The sequence below is a fragment of the Chiloscyllium plagiosum genome, unplaced genomic scaffold, assembly GCF_037043375.1.
Source record: "Chiloscyllium plagiosum isolate Xiang-an unplaced genomic scaffold, Cpla_swu_hap1 HiC_scaffold_32, whole genome shotgun sequence".
NCBI lineage: Eukaryota > Metazoa > Chordata > Chondrichthyes > Orectolobiformes > Hemiscylliidae > Chiloscyllium > Chiloscyllium plagiosum.
Window position 1 is genome coordinate 41,542,113 of NW_028270170.1, and position 25,701 is coordinate 41,567,813.

The 25,701-nt window shown below is 43.3% G+C and overlaps 1 protein-coding gene across 1 annotated transcript in view; it reads left to right on the plus strand.

Moving 5' to 3' along the window:
• mrc2 (mannose receptor, C-type 2) overlaps nt 1–25,701 on the plus strand; it is a 337,889-nt gene that overhangs the window by 291,032 nt on the left and 21,156 nt on the right. Inside the window, exons 22-25 of the mRNA XM_087977928.1 lie at nt 5,433–5,596; nt 6,760–6,868; nt 12,456–12,694; nt 18,903–19,068. Of these exons, the coding sequence (XP_087834054.1) occupies nt 5,433–5,596; nt 6,760–6,868; nt 12,456–12,694; nt 18,903–19,068 (678 nt within the window). The remainder of the gene's footprint in view (nt 1–5,432; nt 5,597–6,759; nt 6,869–12,455; nt 12,695–18,902; nt 19,069–25,701) is intronic.

The window sequence follows — 25,701 nt, forward strand, 5'->3', positions numbered from 1 at the left end:
ATAGGTCAGTAAGAAGTTCCTGCCGTAGAGGCTACACTTGGAATGTACACACTCAAATATGTTCACAAAGGTGTACAGACTTGGACACAACCATGTAAACATGCACACACAGGCACAAACCAGCATGTGTACTTGCATGCAAATATGAACACGAATGTGAACACAAACATGCAAATATACGACGATGAACAAGAGAATACCATCATGAACACACATATGAACACATGTGTGAATACACACACGAGTTTGCACATACCAACATACAAAGACCATCTAAGTACATGAGCAAATACACTGGGTGTGCATATGAATACACAAATATACGCACACGATACATAGATACAAGAACAGGCACACTTGTGTATGAGTTTAATTTTTTTGTTTTAGTTGGAAGAATAAAACAGATAATTGCATTCCGTTTGGTGATTTAAAGATTTGCAATACCCATGAATATTATGTCAGAACCCCCAAAGCCTGCTTTGAAGCTGTGCAGACCGCGAGTGGTGTATAGTTTATGCCAAAGTGTGATTACAGCCGGCTGGAGATTGCTTGAATCCCAGTCAGGCTGCCCTATCAGTGAGTCACCCATGTGGAACAGGGAGCAAGAGAGAGAGATGGGATCTTTCCGCATGTCACGCAGAGTAACTAACAGGTTCAGTAAGGAGCATCTGCCTCAGGGATATCACTGTATCCATGATCAAAGGAAGCAGAGAAGTGAGGAGACCAGGGCCACAGAATTGTTATGGTACATTAGGCCCATTCTTTTTGCATCGGCTCTACAAATGAACCTAAGTCTTAGATCATAGATCATAGAAAGATACAGCGCAGTACAGGCCCTTTGGCCCTCGATGTTGCGCCGATCCAAGCCCACCTAACCTACATCAGCCCACTATCCTCCATATGCCTATCCAATGCCCGTTTAAATGCTCATAAAGAGGGAGAGTCCACCACTGCTACTGGCAGGGCATTCCATGAACTTACAACTCGCTGAGTAAAGAATCTACCCCTAACATCTGTCCTATACCTACCACCCCTTAATTTAAAGCTATGCCCCCTCATAATAGCTGACTCCATACGTGGAAAAAGGTTCTCATGGTCAACCCTATCCAAACCCCTAATCATCTTGTACACCTCTATCAAGTCACCCCTAAACCTTCTTTTCTCCAATTAAAACAGCCCCGAGTGCCTCAGCCTATCCTCATACGATCTTCCTACTATACCAGGCAACATCCTGGTAAACCTCCTCCACATCCTTCCTATAGTATGGCGACCAAAACTGCACACAATACTCCAGATGCGGCCGCACCAGAGTCTTATACAACTGCAACATGACCTCAGGACTCCGGAACTCAATTCCTCGACCAATAAAAGCCAGTACGCCATATGCCTTCTTCACCGCACTACTTACCTGGGTGGCAACTTTCAGAGATCTGTGTACATGGACACCAAGATCCCTCTGCTCATCCACACTACCAAGTATCCGACCATTAGCCCAGTACCCCATCTTTTTGTTACTCTTACCAAAGTGAATCACCTCACACTTACCTACATTGAACTCCATTTGCCACCTTTCTGCCCAGCTCTGCAGCTTATCTATATCCCGCTGTAACCTGACACATCCTTCCTCACTGTCAACAACTCCTTTCGTATCATCCGCAAACTTGCTCACCCAACCTTCTAGCCCCTCCTCCAGGTCATTTATAAAAATGACAAACAGCAATGGTCCCAAAACAGATCCTTGTGGAACACCGCTAGTAACTGCACTCCAAGATGAACCTTTACCATCAACTACTACCCTCTGTCTTCTTCCAGCCAGCCAATTCCTAATCCAAACCTCCAACTCACCCTCAATGCCATACCTCCGTATTTTTTGCAGTAGCCTACCATGGGGAACCTTATCAAACGCCTTACTAAAATCCATATACACCACATCTACCGCTTTACCCTCGTCCACCTCCTTAGTCACCTTCTCAAAGAATTCAATAAGGTTTGTGAGGCACGACCTGCCCTTCACAAAACCATGCTGACTATCCTTGATCACATTATTCCTATCCAGATGTTCATATATCATATCCCTTGCAATTCTCTCTAAGACTTTGCCCACAACAGAAGTGAGACTCAGCGGCCTATAGTTACTAGGGTTATCCCTACTCCCCTTCTTGAACAAGGGAACCACATTTGCTATCCTCCAGTCTTCTGGCACTACTCCTGTAGACAACGAGGACATAAAAATCAAGGCCAATGGCTCTGCAATCTCCTCCCTTGCTTCCCAGAGAATCCTAGGATAAATGCCATCAGGCCCAGGGGACTTATCTATTTTCACCCTTTCCAGAATTTCCAACACCTCTTCCCTACATACCTGAAAGCCGTCCATTCTAATTAATTGTGACTCAGTATTCACATCGGCAACAATGTCCTGTTCCTGAGTGAATACTGACGAAAAGTATTCATTCAGTGTCTCCCCAATCTCTTCAGCCTCCACACGCAACTTCCCACTACTATCCTTGACTGGACCTATTCCTACCCTAGTCATTCTTTTATTCCTGACATACCTATAGAAAGCCTTAGGGTTTTCCCTAATCCTACCAACTAAGGACTTTTCATGTCCCCTCCTTGCTGCTCTTAGCTCTCTCTTCAGATCCTTCCTGGCTACCTTATAACTCTCAATCGCCCCAATTGAACCTTCATGCCTCATCTTTACATAGGCCGCCCTCTTCCCTTTAACAAGGGATTCCAATTCCTTATTAAACCACGGCTCCTTCATACGACCCTTTCCTCCCTGCCTGACAGGTACATACTTATCAAGGACACTCAATAGTTGCTCCTTGAACAAGCTCCACATATCAATTGCGCCCTTCCCTTGAAGCCTACTTTTCCAAGCCACGCATCCTAAGTCGTGCCTCACCGCATCATAATTTCCCTGCTCCCAGCTATAACTCTTGCCCTGCAGTGCACACTTATCCCTCTCCATCACTAGAGTAAAAGTCACCGAATTGTGGTCACTGTCCACAAAGTGCTCACCTACCTCCAATTCTAACACCTGGCCTGGTTCGTTACCCCGACCCAAATCCAGTATGGCCTCACCTCTTGTTGGCCTGTCTACATATTGTGTCAGGAAACCCTCCTGCACACATTGGACAAACACCAACCCATCTAACGAACTCTAGCTACAGCTTTCCCAGTCACTATCTGGAAAGTTAAACTCCCCCATAACAACCACCCTATTACTTTCACTCTTCTCCTGAATCATCCTCGCAATCCTTTCTTCTACGTCTCTAGGACTATTAGGAGGCCTGTAGAAAACTCCTAACAGGGTGACCTCACCTTTCCTATTCCTAACCTCAGCCCAAACTACCTCAGATGGCGAGTCTTCATCCATTGTCCTTTCCACCGCTGTAATACTATCTTTGACAAGCAATGCCACACCTCCCCCTCTTTTACCCCCACCTCTGACCCTACTAAAACATTTAAACCCTGGAACCTGCAACAGCCAATTCTGTCCCTGTTCTACCCATGTCTCCGTAATAGCCACAACATCGAAATCCCAGGTACCAACCCACGCTGCAAATTCACCTACCTTATTTCGTATACTTCTTGCATTGAAGTATACACACTTCAAGCCACTTTCCTGTTTACAGGCACCCTCCTTTGAGATTGATGCCATGTTCCTAACCTCTCTTACTCTCCAGGTCCTGCACCCTAAAGCTATAGTCTAGGTTCCCATGCCCCTGCAGAGTTAGTTTAAACCCCCCCCAAGAGCACTAGCAAACCTCCCCCCAAGGATACTGGTGCCCCTCAGGTTCAGGTGCAGACCATCCTGTTTATAGAGGTCCCACCTTCCCCAGAAAGAACCCCAGTTATCCAGATACTGGAATCCCTCCCTCCTGCACCATCCCTGTAGCCACGCATTTAACTGTTCTCTCTCCCTATTCCTCGACTCTCTATCACGTGGCACGGGTAACAAACCAGAGACAACAACTCTGTTTGTTCTAACTCTGAGCTTCCAACCTAGCTCCCTGAAAGCCTGCCTAACATCCTCAGCCCTCTTCCTACCTATATCATTGGTGCCAATGTGGACCACGACTTCAGGCTGCTCCCCCTCCCCCTTAAGGACCCGGAAAACACGATCAGAGACGTCACGTACCCTTGCACCTGGGAGGCAACATACCAAACGTGAGTCTCTCTCGCCCCCACAAAACCGCCTATCTGTGCCCCGAACTATCGAATCCCCAATAAGTATTGCTCTGCTCTTCTCCACCCTTCTCTTCTGAGCAACGGGGACAGGCTCCATGCCAGAGGCCTGAACCCCATTGCTTACCCCTGGTAAGTCGTTCCCCCCCACAAGTATCCAAAACGGTATACTTGTTCTTGAGGGGAACGGCCGCAGGGGGTCCCTGCACTGGCTGCTTCCTCCCAGTCCCCCTCACTGTCACCCATCTGTCTGCAATCTTTGGAGTTACTACTTCCCTAAATCTCCGATCTATGACCCCCTCTGCCTCCCGAATGATCCTAAGTTCATCCAACTCCAGCTCCAGTTCCCTAACACGGTCTCGGAGGAGCTGGAGATGGGTGCACTTCCTGCAAGTGTAATCAGGAGGGACGTCCATGGCATCCCTCACCTCAAACATGTTGCAAGAGGAACATTGCACTGCCTTCACTGCCATCCCTCTAAAAGTAACCTTTTAAAAAAAAAACTAGGTCTAAAGAATAGAACAAGCAAAATGCAGCACTTACCTACTTACCACAACGGGTCTTATTATTAGGTTAGAGGGCGGATGGGAGGCACTACCTCTGTAGTGCCTCGGGTTCCTCTCCTGCGTGCTTTTATAGGGGAAAAAAACCTACACCAGCTTCCAGGTCCGTTCTGCGCTTTTTTAAAAAAAAACTTTCAAATTTAAACCGTTAAACAAACGTCACCGAGCCTTCAAGCAGCTACTGCCAAACCGCCCTTACCTGCTCCGCTGAGAGAGTGAGGCCTAGGCCTTGGAGCTGTGCGCTTTTATAGGGGAAAAAAAACCTACCCAGGTAAGCTTGCGCAACACCAGCTTCCGGGTCTGGTCTGCTCTGCGCTTTTTTTTTTCAAAAAACTTTCAAATTTAAACCGTGCCATTAAGTTGGGTCAGCCAAGATAATCTCGAAGATTATTTCATCAAAGCGAGTAAAACTGTGAAACCGATTTTTCTACATCTGCTTTTCGGGGTAATTAACTGATATGGGTAATTTTGACTCCTTCAGAAATAAAATTTGAATGATTTGATAATTGCATTCCTGATTTATGGTATCCATTATGCACACTCACACAAAATCAAAACCACCCCCATTCCATTTGTAATATTAGATTTTGGGATTCTTTGCTATGTCTACCTCTGAGATTGTGTGCTTTCTGTGTCCCATCATTGATCCATCTGATCTATCTATATTTTTTGCATCAGCCTTTATAACAACCATTCTTCCAAATATCACCTTTGACCTCTGGATTGGTCTGCATGACACAAACAAGGACTTCCAGTGGCTACAAAAGGAACCATTGAAATATGTCAACTGGGCTCCAGGGGAGCCTTCAGGCCAGCACACGTCCTCTGCAACCAATGAGCTGGTAAGTTGCTATGCAGATGATGCCTGAGTGATGTTATCAGGTGATTAGTTAATGTTCCTCTCCCTGCTCAAACTCTCCCTAACAGCATTTTGGCTGTATCTCCAACACATGGACTGCAACAGTTCAGCAAGGCAGCACACCACCATCTTCTCAAGGGCAATTCAGAATGGGTAGTCAATATTAACCTGGCCCATGACACCCACATCCTGTGAAAGAATATTTTTTTAAAACTTTCCTTCTCTAAGCTATTGTGCAAACCCCATTTCTAATTCACTTGTTCCTTTCTAAGTTTCATGGAAGAACTTCTCCCCTGATTATCTCTCACTGATGATGCTGCCCCTCACTGGCTCTCTTCCCACTTTGGAAACACTGTGGTGTAGTATCTGAGCAAGCAGACAGAACTGCAATGTGATGGTTCAAGACATTGAGAATACTATAGGAGAATAGTAAAGACAAAGCGGAAACACAAACTCAGTTTACAAGATACAAACCTGAAATAAAGTTACCAATAACGAATGTAAGATAGTCTTGTTAAAATGACGCTATGCATTCATGTGGCATCTTTTACAACTGCAGAACATCCCAAAGTACTTCACAGCCAATGAAGCATTTTTTGTAATGCCAGTCCCTGTTGCAATGTAGTTAATAGAGCAGACAGTTTGCACACAGTCATGTCCTACGAACAAATTATTTGCTGGCTTAAAGGATCAATAGTGTCTCGAGCACCTCTGCTCTTTCTCAACATATTATTACTTGATCTTCCACATCCACTTCAGAGAGTAAACAAGGTCTATGTTAAAGTCAATTCTGAAAGTTAACAAATTCAAGAGTTACTTCCTTCTAGTATGGCACAGTCTGGATTATGTGAAGAAGTCTTTCGAATGAGATTTGAAACCCCACAGCCTTTGACTCAGAGGCAAGAGCACTACCACCTGAGCCATGGTTGACACAGATAAATTTACTTCACTTTTCAACTCCAATATTAACTAATCACTGCCCTGCCCACCTAGCTGACATAGGTGTGCAGCCAGTAACCTGTCAGTCACTGCAAATTGCACTGCTGGTTGGTGACTCAGCCTCTTGCCTAGAGAGATTATATTTGGTTCTAGAGTTGCGAGAGATTGAAATTAAAGTGAGTACTAAGCTGCTTTTTTATTTCCTAGGTAAACTGTGCTGTGATCTGGCATGCCTTGCATCCACAGTTCACTGGGCGCTGGGATGATCGGAGCTGCACAAGGGATAAGAATGGCTTCATCTGTCAGAAAAACAAAGGTATGATCCAGTCAAACTTCAGCAGCAAAACATGGGAATTGGAAGTCCATCAGACCTGTTGCACCATTTTGCTTTTCCAGGTCTTTGTTGTTCATCCCAATTCCTGGCCTCCCTTCAATCCCTTCAACACGTATTACTTATCAAGTGGGTGTCATCTCCAATCTTAGCAATTCAATTGATTTTATACCTAAAACCTGGGGATATTGTATCAGGACTTTGACAGAGAAAATGCAACCAGGAAATGGGTTATTTAATCCTGTTCATATTGGCACATACACTCTGTTCAAATATTTAAACTGCTCTGGTCCAGTTACGCTTCAATCACCCTCTCCTATCAATCACTAACCCTGAAAGGAACTCAACAGCCCTGCACGTCTGTGTGACAAATTTCACTTTTAATAAAATGTAATGCTTTATTGACATTTATAAAAATTAACTGTAAGCAAATTCAAAATTATCATCATATTAAATGCAACACAATTCAATTTCTTGCAGTACAGTAAGAGGTACTTCACTGCTATTCTTTCTTAGTCTCATCCTGAAGCAGCTGATCTAGTGTTGGATCTTCATTTCAATGGGGTTTTTTAAAGAACTGGCTGGCTAGAAGTGCTCAGCTTCTCCAGACTCTGTCCTTCAGTGTGTATGGCCATTAGAATATTTGAATTTGACCACTATCATTACATTCCTGAAATCACCGCGCACACACTCGTCTTCCCAGTTGTAGAAGGTGAGACTGTGTAGCAGTACCAGTAGTATATTTCTAGTGTTTCAGAACTCCACCAGTTCCTATGTGCTCCAGGAACATTGTTGTTTTCCAACAGTTAAATGCCTTTTCCAACCCCGCATGCTATTTCAATTATGGCAGAATGGCCAGTCACTTAACACATGGGGGGATGGCTGAGGCAGCAAACAAGCTCACTGTTGATGGTGAACCCAACTCTGAAGAGGCATCGTGAAGCCCTTTCAGAAGAAGGTATTCCCACTGCCTTATTCCTTCAGTTGGTCTCACTTAGAACACTTGAGGTCGAAGTGCGTGAGTTCCTGAGCTGTGACTGTGGTTCGGCTGCTGAGTCAGTCACTGTTGGGGATGTCCATGACACCCTTACATTTCAAGTCCCAAACTTCATTTGGGCTGACGGAAGATGCCCAGAGGTGAGGTTTCCTAACTGGATCTGGTCATTGCACAGTGACCACAACACATTCCTGACAGAGTCATTCTTGGCCCAATGGCAAAGAGGTCTCAAACAATTAGAGACTAGATTCTGCTGTGAGGTATTAGCCAATAACCAAACATGAGGCTCAGTTGGAACCTGATGTCAATCAGTCATAATTACAGGATTCCCAACTTACAAGCATTTGTACTTACGAATGCAATCCCATACAGAAACATAATTGTAAATATCCACAGCGCTTATTGTACTTTTATATTGTACTTTTTGCTCTTTTTATTTTGTCCTTCTTTGACAATATTCCAACTTGCGAATTGACTCTGGAACAGAATCCATTTGTAATCCAGGACTGCTTCTCCAATATACATTGACAATTCAAAGCAAATATTCTCTGGTGTAAATAGCCTGAGAGGCTTTCCGTGGTTTTCAGCCCCTCAGGATACTATGGTGGAAGGATCTCAGACAGTGGCTGTTCCCACATCGAGCTACTGTGACAACTGCCCCGAGCTTTAGTGTATCACTGAACACGTAGTCCTTGAGCTTAGAATGTTCCATTTTACGACACTCAACTGTTCTTTGCACTCGAAGACAAAGAAGTTCCAAGCAGGTCAAACAATATCTTTCATCATGTTGATGTTAATCCAGCAGCAGTTTATTTTGTCTTTATATCTGGTATACAGCACCAAGTTCTGAAGTCTAGTTAGATGAATGCTAACAAACAGAAAATAGATCACAACCATGGTCAGGATCTACCCACAAAGCTTCTGACACATTGTGAAGCTTAGTTAGAGCAACAATCCCAATCCCATACTCAACTGGTTTGGTCTGAAAGCTATCAACACACAGCCTGCTATTGGAAGCAGTTATTATCATAATGACCATAAAACCACTGTCTAGATTACAATGGTGCTGGAAAAGCACAGCAGGACAGGCAGCATCCGAGGAGCAGGAAAACCGACGTTTCGGGCAAAAGCCCTTCATCAGGAACAAATAATTTATCTTCATTTCCTCTTCTGTTCTTTTATAATTATCAGTTATTTCCTGATGAAGGGCCCGAGACGTCGGTTTTCTTGCTCCTCAGATGCTGCCTGACCTGCTGTGCTTTTCCAGCACCACTCTAATCTAGACTCTGATCTCCAGCATCTGCAGTCCTCACTTTCACCTACCGTAATACCACTGTCAATTGTCATTAAAAATCCATCTTGTTCACTAATATCCTTTAAGGAAGGAAATCTCCCATCCTCTGGTCTGGCTTACACATGACTCCAGACACACACAGCAATGTTGTTGACTCTTAAGTGCCCTCTGGCCAGTTGGGAATGGGCAATAAATGCTGGTTCAGACAGCAATGCCCACATCCTGTGAACAATTTTTTAAAATTCAGACTTAGGTGTTAAAATGCTGTCTGTGTTCTAATACAATATTTTAGCATTCTACTGGTTCTCAATGTGTACTGTCCATTGTCCATACTCTGAAAGAGTTGTCCAGTTTATTTCCATGCCCCTAATTTCTCCACATTTTCCCATAAATTGATTATTTTTAAATGCACATCCCGAATTTCCTGTGGAATCTGATTCCTCAAAATTATCTGTTCCAGATCTTAACCCTCCATGTGATATAATTTATCTTCATTTCCTCTTCTGTTCTTTTATAATGATCAGTTATTTGAAATTGATATCTACTGTTACTGACTCACTTGCTAGTTACTCAATATATTCAAACCCTTCATTGTATTGAATATCTCCAGCAGATTTCTTCTGTGCTGTAAGGAGAACAATCCCTCCTCGTACAATCTCACCATGAGCTGCTGTCCCTCATCCCAGGAATCATTCTGTTAAATCTCATCAGCAGTCTCAGTAATCCAGTTGAAATCTAACCAGTGATTTATGAAGATTTACAAAAACCTCCTTGTATTTGCATTCTGCTCTTCTATTCAGAAAGCCACCAATCTGTTATAATATTCTTGCCCAAGAGAAAACTTGCTGCATCGAAGTGGGATTTCAAGTTTGGGGGTCATAGAGATCTACAGGAAGTTCACATCATTATTGTTTGAGAGCTTGGGCTCTAAAGTGAAAGAATAATCATTTTATTGGAAATTACAGGAGTAGGCATAGTTTTTAGTTTTGTAATGTGTCTGGATATTTGTTTTATGTGAGGTTTTTAAACTCTTGAGGTGATCAGTTCAATACATTAGAGAGAAAAGAATGGAAAGAGGGGAAAAACTGTGTTGCCTAGCTAAACCAGAATCATCCAGAAGAAGAGTCAGTGTTTGGGTTCATTCAGAGAGAAGAGGTCACTAATTGCACATTAGCAATTCCCAAGCAGTTTGAGCTGTTGATGAAATTAGGAAGTTCCACAGCCTCTTTATTTGTATACATTTGCGTATTTGTCACCTTGAAACAGTGAAGCAAACCACCCTAGTGGTTTGTGCAAAGTAGGAGTGAGACAAAGCTGTCCAGTCACTCACCATGTTAAATGTCTTCTAGTTAATGAATAAATGGCACTGGAGAGCATGGGGTCTGTAAAAGTATTTGCAGTATTCCATCTCACAAATGTGTGTTGATTGAAAAAATAAATTACATTTATGTAGTGCCTATTTTAACCTCAGACAATGAGGTACTGTACTTTTTCAAAGTGCAGTTGCCAGTGTAGCCCATGAGGACTCGGTTTGTGCACAGCAAGGTCTCATAAGCAGCAATGACAACAAATTGCTAACACTTTTCAGGTATAAACATTGATCAGGCAATCAGGAAGTGCTCCTCAGTCCTCTTAAAGTTGTGCCAGGTCACCTTCCACTGAGGTGACCGACGGGTCCTCACTTTAATTTATGTGTTGGCACCTCAGCATTGTACAGCTGCCTCAGTTTTGCATGGAGGACTATCTGTTTTGATTTTCTGCTTCAGTCTCAAGAGGTAACAACTCAGAGGCAAGAGCCCTGCCACCTGAACAAGAGTTGACTCAATTCACACCATTATCCACTGACTTTGTTTCCCCACTTGCAGAGTGCCCTCAAGAAAATAGCAGTGAGGCAACCTTCTGAACAAATGTTGTTTTTTTGTTACAGCATAGTTGGTAAAATATTAGATTTGTCAGCAGCTTAAGTAACAATTAGCACTATTCACTTCCATGCATCATTTATGAGGACCCCAGGTTTCAATTTTAACAGGAAAAGAAACTGAACTGAATGTGCTCCCTAAAAACTAACACAATTCCACAAAACTTGTGTCATTAATGTTTAGAATTTGATAAAAACCCAAACAAGTGCTCTTGATTGATTTTTAGACAGAGTTTATGATTAGATTAGATTAGATTAGATTACGTTACAGTGTGGAAACAGGCCCTTCGGCCCAACAAGATGATTAGGGGGTTAGATAGGGTCGACAGTATGAACCTTTTCCCGCGTATTGAGTCGGGTATTACAAGGGGGCATAGCTTTAAATTAAGGGGGGGTAGATATAGGACTGATGTTAGGGGTAGGTTCTTCACTCAGCGAGTCGTTAGTTCATGGAATGCCCTGCCAGTAACAGTGGTGGACTCTCCCTCTTTATGGGCATTTAAGAGGGCATTGGATAGGTATATGGAGGATAGTGGGTTAGTGTAGTTTAGGTGGGCTTGGATCGGCGCAACATCGAGGGCCCAAGGGCCTGTACTGCGCTGTATTCTTCTATGTTAACAAGTCCACACCGACCCGCCGAAGCGCAACCCACCCATACCCCTACATTTACCCCTTACCTAACGCTAGGGGCAATTTAGCCTGGCCAATTCACCTAACCTAATGTGGGAGGAAACCGGAGCATCCGGAGGAAACCCACGCAGATACGGGGAGAATGTGCAAACTCCACACAGTCAGTCGCCTGAGGCGGGAATTGAACCCAGGTCTCTGGCGCTGTGAGGCAGCAGTGCTAACCACTGTGCCACCGTGCCGCCCACAAATGTTTATGTTGAATTTAAGGCTGGTTTGGGAAATTACTCTTCAACTTTTGTTAATTTATATTTTAATCTGGTAGGTCTGGGCATATCTGACAAAGTGAGAATTTATTAACTATCCTCATTGTCCTTGGACTGAGTAACTGAGAGGACTGTAACATTTCTTCTCTACAAGACATTAATGAACCAGTTTGGTTTTTGTGATCATCTGACAGCTTTATGGTTGCTTTTGTTTGCGATTTTCAAATTCATAAAATGCCACAGCAACTCATATTCTTTGCATTAGTTTATTAATGTTCTCAAACATGGTTTTTCTGTTCATGGCAACATAGCTAGTGCTGTTTAGATACTGCCCAGTACTCACAGCAGCGGGGGCCATGTTGCGGGGTGGGGGGTGGGCGGGGAGGTGAATACTGTGACTTTGCCTCTTCTTAGAGGCAGCATGTTCCTTTGTATATTCCTGTTGACCCTAACTCTCTGTTCCTACACAGACCTGTCTCTACCATCAACACCTGCCAAGTTCCCACCACCCTTGACATCCAAGCTGAGTTACATGAATAGTACCTACCGAGTTATCCAGAAGCCTCTGACTTGGCAGGAAGCCGCCTGGCTCTGTGAGACCCGGAATGAAACTCTGGTCACGGTAGTGGACCCCTATCAACAGGCATTCCTCACACAGGTTATGAACAACATCCGACTGCCCCTGTGGATCGGACTGTCAAATGAAGAGGTAACTTCACTGAATAAGACTCTTTTCTGGATTTTACCTTATTGATTGAAGTGTAAAGTCATAGGTCTCTTACTTTTACTACGTACATGGCAGAAAGATAAATGCTACAGGTAAAATAATTTGAAATGAACTGATGCTGACATATTGCAATTCCTGATTTACAGCTTAGTCACTACAATTTGGCCATCTGTGCAATAAAAGTGCCTGTGACTGTGAGCTGATACAACTGTGATCATGATGATGTAATGATCCCAGTTATAGGAGAAAGGGAAACATAAAGAGATTACAACACAAAAATGACTATTCAGCCCAAATAATATATGTCCATATTTATGCTTCAACTTAGTTTCTATACTCTCCCAATCCTCTTCTGGTAACAGACCTTAAGGATATTTTTAACCCAAGCAGACAAGATAGATTTACTGCTGATTTTACAACAAATTTATCCTCCACTCATTTCAAAAGAGCAACAATGGGAGGGTTTTTGAAATTGACAATGGTGGGCTGTGAGAGAGAGGGACAGGACAAGTTTGAGAGGATCAAGAGGACACAAGGAGAGGAACAGGGAGTCTAAGGGCAATTGGGGAGAGAGTGGGAGAGTGTTGGGGAGGGAGAAGGCTGAATGTGAGAGAGATGAGGGGGAACTGGTTTGAGAGGCGTAGAGAGTAGATCTGTGTGTGAGAGGGACAGAGTGGGGAGCTGAGTGAGAATGTTGAAGGAGGTGACTATAGAAGGAGGAGCCTGAGTGTGAGAGGACAGTAACTATGCTAAGTAAGAGGGGCAGGTGGGTAATGGGCAGGTGTATGACCTGGGTATATGACATGTCTTACAAGTGGTAACCCATAATAATAAATGTTACATTTAGCAAATGTTGTTCAAACCTTCTGATCTGTTACAAACCAACATCCAAATGAAGAATCTGCCAGCTGTTGATCTTTGTAATAATATGTAGTAGAAATAAACGCGTTGTTCTTGCAAAGAGCTGTCACAGAAACGGGGTAGAATGATTTTGGCACATGCAATCTTATCCAATATGCTGTTACCATACTGAATAGTTTACAGTTTCACGTATTTGTTGTCTCCAACAAATTTTCTTGTCACACTCTTGTTGAACAGTGCTACATTATTCTACAAATAGATAAAGAGACGCATTGTGCAAGTTTTTCATCTTGCACTTATCAGGACAGATGCAAGAATATCAGACTTCAAAAGGAACAACAATTTATTCTCTATGAAAACAGCTTGCTAATTAGTTGGTGAGTGGATTCTGTGCTGAGGCATTGCTATGGAGAATGCACTAGGGAACAATAACATGATGTTGTGTTCAAGATGGAAAGATGTTCTGCCTACCACACAAATGAGTAAAGTGGTATATCAATTTCAAGCTGGTGTGATGCTAGGTATTAGGCTCTATGTCCAAACCATGGATAGATTGTATTAAACCTCTTGACTGTTGACAACTGTAGGATACTAACCACACATAACGTGCCCATGCTTGCAAAACTCATAACATTGCCTCCAAAATTAGATGTCATTCCTTGATACGATGGTACTTACTGAACAATCTAGAACTGATCAAAAATTATACTAATAATTAATTTAAGATTTTCACATGGGCTGGTGATGTGATTCAATTGCTTACATATACTCATAATCAGCACTCTTCACAGGATAAAAGTATTCAAAGTTTGTGAGAAGATTTGTAGCTCGGGTGCTCGTTGTTGAGATTCTGTTCGCCGAGCTAGGAATTTGTGTTGCAGACGTTTCGTTCCCTGTCTAAGTGACATCCTCAGTGCTTGGGAGCCTCCTGTGAAGCGCTTCTGTGATTTTTCCTCCGGCATTTATAGTGGTTTGTCTCTGCCGCTTCTGGTTGTCAGTTCCAGCTATCTGCTGCAGTGGCCGGTATATTGGGTCCAGGTCGATGTGTTTGTTGATAGAATCTGTGGATGAGTGCCATGCCTCTAGGAATTCCGTGGCTGTTCTCTGTTTGGCTTGTCCTATAATAGTAGTGTTGCCCCAGTCGAACTCATGTTGCTTGTCATCTGCGTGTGTGGCTACTAAGGATAGCTGGTCGTGTCGTTTCGTGGCTAGTTGATGTTCATGGATATGGATCGTTAGCTGTCTTCCTGTTTGTCCTATGTAGTGTTTTGTGCAGTCCTTGCATGGGATTGGTTTTGCTCATGCTGGGTATCGGGTCCTTTGTCTTGGTGAGTTGTTGTCTGAGAGTGGCTGTTGGTTTGTGTGCTGTTATGAGTCCTAGTGGTCGTAGTAGTCTGGCTGTACAGAGAACACCGAACGGAGAATTCACCACAAAGGTATACAGGAAAACCACACACACAGACCAAGTCCTAAATTATGAAAGCAACCACCCCAACACAGACAAAAGAAATTGCATCAAGACACTGTTCAAAAGGGCCACAACACACTGCAGCACACCAGAACTACTAAAAGAGGAAGAAGAACAATGTATTCGCCAAAAACGGATACCCACGCAATTTCATCAACAGAGGCCTAAGGGAAAAACTACGGAATGAGGATATTCCACAACCCAAAGGACTAGTCACGTTACCATATATCAAGAACATTTCTGAACTGACAGCCAGACTACTACGACCACTAGGACTCATAACAGCACACAAACCAACAGCCACTCTCAGACAACAACTCACCAGGACAAAGGACCCGATACCCAGCATGAGCAAAAACAACGTAGTGTACAAAATCCCATGCAAGGACTGCATAAAACACTACATAGGACAAACAGGAAGACCGCTAACGATTCGTTTCCATGAACACCAACTAGCCACGAAGCGACACGATCAGCTATCCTTAGTCGCCACACACGCAGATGACAAACAACATGAGTTCGACTGGGACAACACTACTTTTATAGGACAAGCCAAACAGAGAACAGCCAGGGAATTCCTAGAGGCATGGCACTCATCCACAGATTCTATTAACAAACATATCGACCTGGACCCAATATACCGGCCACTGCAGCGGACGGCTGGAACTGACAACCGGAAGCAGCAGAGACAAACCACTATAAATGCCGAAGGAAACATCACAGAAGCGCTTCACAGGAGGGTCCCAAGCATTGAGGATGTCACCTAAACGGGGGACGAAACGTCTGCAACACAAATTCCCAGCTCAGCGAACAGAACCACAACAGGATAAAAGTATATCCAGGCATTGCATATTTTCAGTTAAATAAAGGTCATACTTCTGGCCAATACAACTGATAAGGTTAATGTAACATCACGGAATTTGTTTTTACATGTGTGTCAACCTGCAACTGTGCAGATGGCTTGAGGCTGCCATTCCTACATCAGAAACACACACTCCATGAAACAACAGCTTGAGGTCACAGTTCCCTGGTGCATATTCCCTGAATCATCTCACTAAGCTGGAGTCAACTTGCTTTTTTTAAGTTAAGGAAAATCTTTGGGTTAACTGTTTTCTTGTGTGCTCGCCAAACAAACACTTCAATGTACTAAACTCCACTTGCCAACAAACTAGCACACTTTTCTTATGCAGTGTCAATTATTATTAACATTGAAATTTGGTATTCTTGCGTCTGTGTCCTGATAGGTAGGAGACAAAAAGTTTTAACAGCAGGTCTCCTTTTTTCAACAATACTGAAATTCAGTCATACATAATGCCTATTTATTCAACAATTTATGTTCTGACCCATATAGTCAGGGTCTCTGATACTTTGTTATCAGATTTGTTGTGGTGTTTCTTTCCCACTGGTTGGTGAGATGACAGACTGGAGTAGTCAGCAGGATTCTCTAATCGATCAACATGATTTGCCATGTAGTAATGTTAGCTTTTCTCATTGCTGCATGTTCTGAGGCACTGTTGGGCCATATGTGTTGTTATGGACCGGACAAGACCAGACCACCCCCCAAAAAAAAGTTTTGTGAGAAGATAGCCTGGGCCTTAACTTTTATATTTATTTAAAAGCAAGTGCAATGTGTTTTGAACTAGATGTAATTCAATTTGTCCACCACTAGGCTTTAAGTACAACACAGTTAAAATACAAAAAAAAGGAAGAATTGAACTGTTCCAATGTAGACAACATCCCACATACCTTTTGGCAAAAACATTCTGGCAACACAGTTCTGGCTCTCATTTGCTGTCTCTGTCCAGACCAGAAGAAAACAATCTGCCCGTTTGATCTTTAAGAAGAAGTCTTGCTGTCTAAAATTTCACCCTAGCTGCCAGCACAAAACTTCAACTACTTGGAAGCAAAACTAAAAGCCTTCATGCATTTACGTGAGCCCTTATCCCACCTTCTGATTATTCTTTTGCCTCATTTTAAAAAATAGACCCAGGGAGAACTCAGAATCTGTTTACTAACTGCCTACCTGAAGGAAACCTTTCAGCACCACTGTGACAACACCTCTCTGCACGAGAAACAGCACTGAACACCTCATAGTCTTGTCACAGCGTTCACCAGCAACTGCATTTCAGTGATATATATTTTTGTCCTTGCAAACTGACTCCACCTGACCCAAACACCTTACCCCACCCCCCTTCCAATTCTTAGCCCTTGCCCCTCTGCTGTTGAGGATGGTACTGGTTCACAACTCGGCCACTGACCTTGTCAGCCCTCACAACACTGTGAGGGTAAGTTTAGCCTCACTCATGCAAGAAACTCTCATGATCAGGTGGAGCACAGGTTTGACACTTCCCCACTCATATCTCACCAATAAAGAAAAGCTTGAATTTATACCATACTTTTCATAACCACTAGATGTCCCAAAGTACTTTACAGCTGATGAAGTTAATTGGAAATCTAGACACTATTGCAGTGTTAGTTGTATTGGCCTCTTAGATGACTTGGTGTAAAACAGATCTGTTCCCAATTCCGTTAGCTTTCCAGTGGTTGCATTTTATCACAAATACAGTTCATTACTAACTCCTCAAAGTCACAAATGCAGATCTCCACTCTGTGTTAAATCTCTACCATTTGGAGCACCACCTAACCATTGATGCATCTCAGTTTCAAAAAGAAACACAAAGCCCCTTGAAGTTGCATTATGCACTGAGCGTTGTCCCTGTCTGTAAAGTATTACACTGCAGATTTAAACTGAGATGTTAGTTAGGGAAGGGGGTGTGGGTGGAGTGTGATTTTGATGCACCTAAGAGGAATGTTGTTCATAGTGTTTCTGAGTTCAGATTTAAATGGGCTCACAATCACAAATCTTACAATTAACACTGACTGGTTACATTTGTTTATTTTCAATTGATTGTTTGTTCATTCCATAATCTCTCTACAATTACTAAATCTGTTGTGGTACTGTTTTCCATTCATGATTGTCTGCCAATACCAGAAAGTTGAAGGAAGATCATTTTGTTTCATGGAGATTAAACTTGAATTTCTAGAGACTCCTAGTCAACCCTGGAGTATTAGCAACCTTAGTCCTTTTGACGGTTTCTCCTTCTGTCCACTTTCTCCATCTGCCACTGACCTCCACGTGTAGAACTGCATGGGACACTATTAGACACACTCTCCAGTTGAGACCCAGCCCTGCAATCCCAACAGAAGGGTCATCATGTTTAGTAAACTCACAGATCTACACTGGCTCCTGGTCAAGCAGAATTACATTGTAAACTCTATGAGTTCCCCCTAACCTATTAGCTTCTGAGAGACACGTCCACCTCAAGTTCTGGCTGTTTGCTCATCCCTGATTTTAATCACCTTGTCATTGGTGGTTGACCCTCCCTACACCTCTCCTCCATTTGTTCATCATAGTTTGCTCTTTTAAGACATTCCTCAAAAACTACCACCATTACTTTTGATTATCTGGCCGAATGTCTCCTTATATGGCTCAGTGTCATATTTTGCATTGTAATGCATCTGTGAATTATCTTAGGTTGTTTTACATGTGAAAGGTGTTAAGTCCTAGTAGTTGTTTCCTGTTTCTCTCTCATTCATTCTCACTCTGTGTCTCTCTCTCTCTCTCTCTCTCTCTCTCTCTCTCTCTGTTTCTTTCCCTTTTTCTTGCTCTTTTTTTCTCTCACTTGTTTTCTCTCACTCTTTTTCTCTTTCCTTCCCCTGGTTCGTTATCTGTCTCCCTCTCCTTCTCCACCTCCCACTCTCTCTCTGCTTCACCTCCTCCCTCCCACCCTCTCTCTTGCTGTCTTTTCTCCCTGTCCCTTGCTGCTTGCCTCAGTGAGTAATAGCTGTGATCTTACACAGGGAGGCAGGGTCTTTTCTTGGCTGAGTGGGGAGGAGTTGGACTACATCAACTGGCAGGAAGGGGAGCCACACCAAATGGGCTGCGTTCACATGGACATGGACGGGACGTGGCGACCATCCTCCTGTGAGACGAAGCTAAATGGAGCAATTTGCAAAGTGCCTGGAGGTAAGTTCCACTTGTTCTGAAGCAACAGGGACCGGTCCACTTTGAGGTCTAAAGGCTGAAGGAGAGACAGAGGAGGCTGCCAAGATGTACAACATGGCCAGCTGGGTGGTCTGATGTGTTTGTTTCTAACTGTAAAACTCTATATAATTCTGCAAAGTCCTAATCATGTTATCACCCCTCAAACCTACACCTGGATTATCATCCTGGATCTCCATGTTTAAATTAGATTTCCACCTCTTTCAGCACTAAAACATCTCTGATCAAAGTCCCAGATGACATCCTATGTGACTGTGACAAGGATCAACTCTCCCTCTTCATCCTTCTTGAGCTGTTTGCATCCTTTGACACACACCGTCCTCCTCCAATACCTCTCCATTGTCATCTAGCTTGAGTGGATGCGAATGCTTTCACCTGGTTCCATTCTGATCTGTCTATTTATAGCCAGAGGATTATATACAATGGGCTCTCGTCCTGTTCTTGCACCTCTAGCTCTCGTAACCCCTTCCCCATTGATATGCTGCCCCTTGGTGACATCATGCACATGTACTCTGATGACATCCAGCTCTGCCTTAACACGACTTCACTCAACCCCTTCACTTTTACGAATTTTCAGACTGTCTATCTGACACCCTGGATGAGCAGAAATTGCCTTCAAGTAATTATTGAGAAAACTGAAGCCATTGTTTCCACTTGCACTCCAAACTACCAATCCCTCCATCCCTCTCCTGGACAATAGCCTGAAGTTGAATTTGTTTTAAACCCCTTTGAGGTATCTGCATTTATCTAATGCTTACCTGTTTAGCACCACCCCCCCCCCCCCACCCCCCCCCCCCCCCCCCCCCCCCCGATTTTAATCGCTGCACCATCGATGGTCATGTCTTCAACTGCTTTAGTTCTAAGCGGTGAAATTTCCTCCCTGCACTCTTGATCTCGCTTTCCTCCTTTAAGACACTCTTTAAAACCTACCTCTTTATCCAATCTTTTGGCTATCTAACCTAATATCTCTTTATTGATTTGGTGTCGTATTTTCTGTTGCTCCTGTAAAGTGCTCTGGGGAATTTTATGATGTAAAAAGCAGCATATAAATGTAGTTTTTTGCTGTTTTGAGAGTGCCCAGGGTGAAGTTATAAGATGAGTATTCTGATTTACAAATTATCCCTCAAAATAAAAGTTCACAGCAATTGTCACAGAGGTAGATGGGTGTATTAAGTTACAAAAATATTTATTCAGAGAATAATTATACAACAGCAACAAATAACTCACCTCCTGACACCCCAAAGCCTGTCTACAAGGCACAAGTCTTGAGTGTGGCAGAATACTCCTCAGTTGTCTGGATGGGTGCAGCTCCAACAACACTCAAGAAGCTTGACACTATCCGGTAGAAACAGGCTGTTTAATTGGCGTCACGTTCATAAACATTGGCTCCCGCCACAATGCTTTGTAATAGTAGTGTGTACTGTCTTTGACCCTTTGAAAGAGCTGTTCAGTTAGTCTCATTCCCCTGCTCTTTTCTCACAGCAAATAACTTTCACCATTTTTAACAGTAACTTCCAAACAATAATCAAACTTTTACTGAACACTGGCACTTCATAACCTTATAAATTATTAGTTTAAAAAAATCTAAAATATGTTACACTGTCAGTTCTGTCAGTACCTCTCCTAAAACCCACTCTTTTATGTCTGTAATTCTCCAGTCTTGCTATTTGACAACATATATGAATTGATGTGTGTCCAATTGGATCCAAAGTTGAATTAGTTTGAGAAAACAAGGGGCAATAGTCGATGACTGACCTTGCAAATGGAAAGCTGTTTCAAGTAGTGTTCCACAGGGATCCATGTTGGGATCCCTGCTGTTTGTTTTATACATTAACGATTTGGACTTGAACTTGGAGGGCATAATTGGGAAATTTGCAGACGTCACAAAAATTGGCCATGTAGTGAATAGTGTAGATGAGAGCCGTAAGCTCAAATAGAGTCATAGAGATGTACAGCATGGAAACAGACCCTTCGGTCCAACCCGTCCATGCCAACCAAATATCCCAAACCAATCTAGTCCCACCTGCCAGCGCCCAGCCCATATCCCTCAAAACTCTTCCTATTCATATACCCATCCAAATACCTCTTAAATGTTGCAATTGTCCCAGCCTCCACCACATCCTCTGGCAGCTCATTCCATACACGTACCACCCTCTGCATGAAAAAGTTGCCCCTTAGGTCTCTTTTATATCTTTCCCCTCTCACCCGAAACCTTTGCCCTCTAGTTCTGGACTCCCCAACCCCAGGGAAAAGACTTTGCCTATTTATCCTATCCATGCCCCTCATAATTTTGTAATGAGTTGGTGGAGTGGGCAGAAAAGTGGCAGATGGAGTTCAACTCTGACAAGTGTAAGGCAATGCAATTAGGGAAGTCGAATAGTGAAACGGAATACACAATCAAAGAACAAAGAAAATTTACAGCTTCAGAACAGGCCCTTCAGCCCTCCACGCCTGAGCCCGATCCAAATCCACAGTCTAAGCCTATCGTCCAATTCCTAAACATCTGTATCCCTGTCCTCCCCACCTACTCTTGCATCTGTCCAGACGCACCTTAAATGTGCCTGCTTCTACTACCTCTGCTGGGAATGCTTTCCAGGCACCTACCAACCACCCTCTGTGTACACCCTTGCCGCGTATATCCCCCTTGAACTTTTCACCTCTCACCTTGAGCATGTGACCTCTTGTTATTGAATCCCTCACTCTAGAATAAAGCTTATCTCTAGCTACCCTGTCTATACCCTTCATGATTTCGTAGACCTCAATCAGGTTCCCCCGAATCTCCTTTTTTCTAATGAAAACAATCCTAACCTATTCAACCTCTCATCATAGCTAGCACCTTCAATACCAGGCAACATCCTCGTAAACCTTCTCTGCATCCTCTCCAAAGCATCCATATCCTTTTGGTAATGTGGTGACCAGAACTGCACTCAGTATTCTAAATGCGGCTGAACCAAAGTCTTGTACAATTTTAACATGACCTGCCAGCTCTTATACATAATGCCACATACGATGATGGCAAGCATACCATATGCCTTCTTGACCGCTCTATCCACCTGTGCAGCCACCTTCAGGGTACAATGGACCTGAACTCCCAGATCTCTCTGCTCATCAACCTTTCCCAAGGCTCTTCCGTTTATAGTATAGATCGCTCTAGAATTAGACTTCTCAAAATGCATCACCTCACATTTGCCTGGATTGAACTCCATCTGCCACTTCTCCGCCCAACTCTCCAGGCTATCTATATTCTCCTGTATTCTTTGACATAGAACATAGAAAAGTACAGCACAGAACAGGCCCTTAGGCCCACCATGTTATGCCGAGGTTTAATCCTATTGTAAAGTATAATCACTTAACCTACACACCCCTCAACTCACTGCCATCCATGTGCATGTCCAGCAGTCGCTTAAATGTCCCTAATGACTCTGCTTTCACCACCACCGCTGGCAATGCATTCCATGCATTCACAACTCTCTGCATAAAGAACTTACCTCTGACGTCTCCTCTATACCTTTCTCCTAATATCTTAAAACTATGAACCCTCGTACCAGTCAATCCTGCCCTGGGGAAGATTCTCTGGTTATTGACTCTATCTCTTCCTCTCATTATCTTGTATACCTCAGTCCCCTACGCTTTCTGCTACTCCACCAATCTTCACGCCATCTGCAAACTTACTGATCAGACCAACAATGACCTCTTCCAGATCATTTATGTATAATACAAACAACAGTGGCCTCAGCGTTGATCCCTGTGGACACCACTGGTCACCTTTCTCCATTTTGAGAAATTCTCTTCAACTACTACTCCCTGTCTCCTGTTACTCAACCAGTTCTTTAGCCACCTAGCTAGAACACCATGCACACCATGTGACTTCACTTTCTCCATTAGTTTACCAATCATAGAGTCTTACAGTACAGAGACAGACCTTTGGCCCAAAATGGTCCATGCTGACCAAAATGTGCTGGAAACTTTGTAAAACATTAAAATTGATAAGTCCCCAGGGCCAGATCAGAGTTATCCTAGGCTACTCTGGAAAGCGAAAAAGGAGGTTGCTAAGGCACTGGCAAAGATCTTTGCCGCCTCACTCTCCACGGGAGTTGTACCGGAGGATTGGAAGGAGGCGAATGTTGTTCCTCTTTTCAAGAAGGGTAATAGGTAAATCCCTGGCAATTACAGATCAGTTAGTCTTACGTCTGTGGTCAGCAAAGTTTTGGAAAGAATTCTGAGGGATAGGATCTATGACTATTTGACAAAGCATTGCGTGATTAAAGGCACAGAGCATGGCTCTGTGAGGGGCAGGACATGCCTCATAAATCTTATTGAGTTCTTCGAGAAGGTGACAGGACAGGTCGACGAAGGTCGAGCAGTGAATGTGGTGTATATGGACTTCAGCAAGGCATTGAATAAGGTTCCCCATGGTAGGCTCATTCTTAAAGTCAGGAAGCATGGGTTACAGGGAGGTTTGGCTATCTGGATTCATTATTGGTTGGCTGTCAGAAGGCAGAGAGTGGTTGTAGATGGAACTTATTCTGCCTGGAGGACAATGTTGAATGGGGTCCCAGAGGGCTCTGTTCTTGGGCCTCTGCTCTTTGTAGTTTTTTAAAATGACTTGGACAAGTAGGTTGAGGGGTGGGTTAGGAAATTTGCAGATGACACAAAGGTTGGAGGTGTTGGCGGTAGTATAAAGGGCTATTGCAGGCTGCAGCGCAACATAGACAGGATGCAGAGCTGAGCTGAGAAATGGCAGATGGAATTCAACCTAGATAAATGCGAAGTGATGCATTTTGGAAGGTCGAACTTGAATGCTGAATATAGGATTAAAGACAGGATCCTTGGTAGTGTGGAGGAACAGAGGGATCTGGGTGTGCAAATACATAGATCCCTCAAAGTTGCCACCCAAGTGGATAGGGTTGTTAAGAAAGCATATGGTGTTTTGGCTTTCATTAACAGGGGATCGAGTTTGAGAGCCACGAGGTTTTGCTACAGCTCTACAAGTCCCTGGTGAGACCACACTTGGAATATTGTGTCCAGTTCTGGTCATCCTACTATAGGAAAGATACAGAGGCTTTGGAGAGGGTGCAAAGAAGGCTTACCAGGATGCTGCCTGGACTGGAGGGCTTGCCTTATGAAGGAAGGTTGAAAAAGCTTGGACTCTTCTCTCTGGAGAGAAGGAAGAAGAGAGGAGATCTGATAGAGGTTTACAAGATAATGAGAGGAATAAATAGAGTCAATATCCAGAGACCTTTCTCTAGGGCAGGATTGACAGGTATGAGGGGTCATAGTTTTAAGATATTAGGGGAAAGGTATAGAGGAGACGTCAGATGTAGGTTCTTTACGCAGAGAATTGTGAATGCATGGAATGCGTTGCCAGTGGTGGTGGTGATGGAAGCAGTGTCATTACGGACATTAAAGCGATTGCTGGACAGCACATGGAGAGCAGTGAGTTGAGGGGTGCGTAGATTAAGTGATTATATTTTACATTAGGATTAAACCTCGGCACAACATCGTGGAACATAGGGCCTGTTCTGTGCTGTACATTTCTATGTTCTATGTTCTAAAATGTCTGTCCATGCTAACCCCATTTCCCTGCACTTGCCACATACTGAGAGGGGTAGAGGAAGTGAGACATCTTGGTGAACAAGTGCACAGGTCCTTAAAGGTAGCAGTACAAATAGATAAGATTATAAAGAAGGCATATGGAATAACCTCCTTAATTGGCAGAAGTATAGAATACAAAAGTAGACTCACCATTAAACATCATAGAAGAGATTCTTGTAGTAGTTCAGGCATTCTTTTTAAAGACTGAGAGCTAACAACCTTCACTGTGGATAAGGAATAAAGCCTTGCCTTCTGTGCTGTGCACTTTTATGACTTCCTGTTGCTTGAGCATCTGGTCTTCCTTTGTATCTAACCTTACTGACTGATTCAAGCTCTCCTCTTTTGTATCTCCATTGAATTGCCTGACTCACATCTGTTCCCCAGAAGATCCTCAATTTGTCCCCCAGGCCCCACGCCACTGACCTGCCAATCCTTTCCTCCTCTCTCAGCTTATTATTACCCTCTGTGTCCTATTGCACTGGAGCTTCAAACCAACTATCTGTTGAGTTTAAGTGGTACAACACAGGCACTGGTTGGTTTGGCAATGATTATCACTCAATTCATATTCCTCATTGTGTGTGAAAATACTCTAAGCACTTTATTACATGAGATGAAATGACTAAGAATATTACACCGGACTGTTTAGTATTACGATGGTGACTGCACTTCACTGGCTGGAAAGCAATTTGTGACATTCCAAGGTCATGAAAGGCACTATTTAAATGCAAGTTCTTTGTTTTTAGGATTCTTGTTTGAAAATGTGCTGTTATAAAGTGTACTTTTTGCAGGTTCTGAATTAGTCACATTGCTATATTCCATTAATAATGATCCCTTTCTTATGTAAGAGTATTCACATTCTTTCCTCAGTCATGACAAGTGAACGGCCCTCTCTGTAGGTGGTGCTGTCGTAGCCTTTTGAAGGCTGCAGACAGCAGTGACACTAACACCCCCATCTGCTGGTGGGAAGCCAGATTGCAACGTCATTCTGTGCTCCACAACATA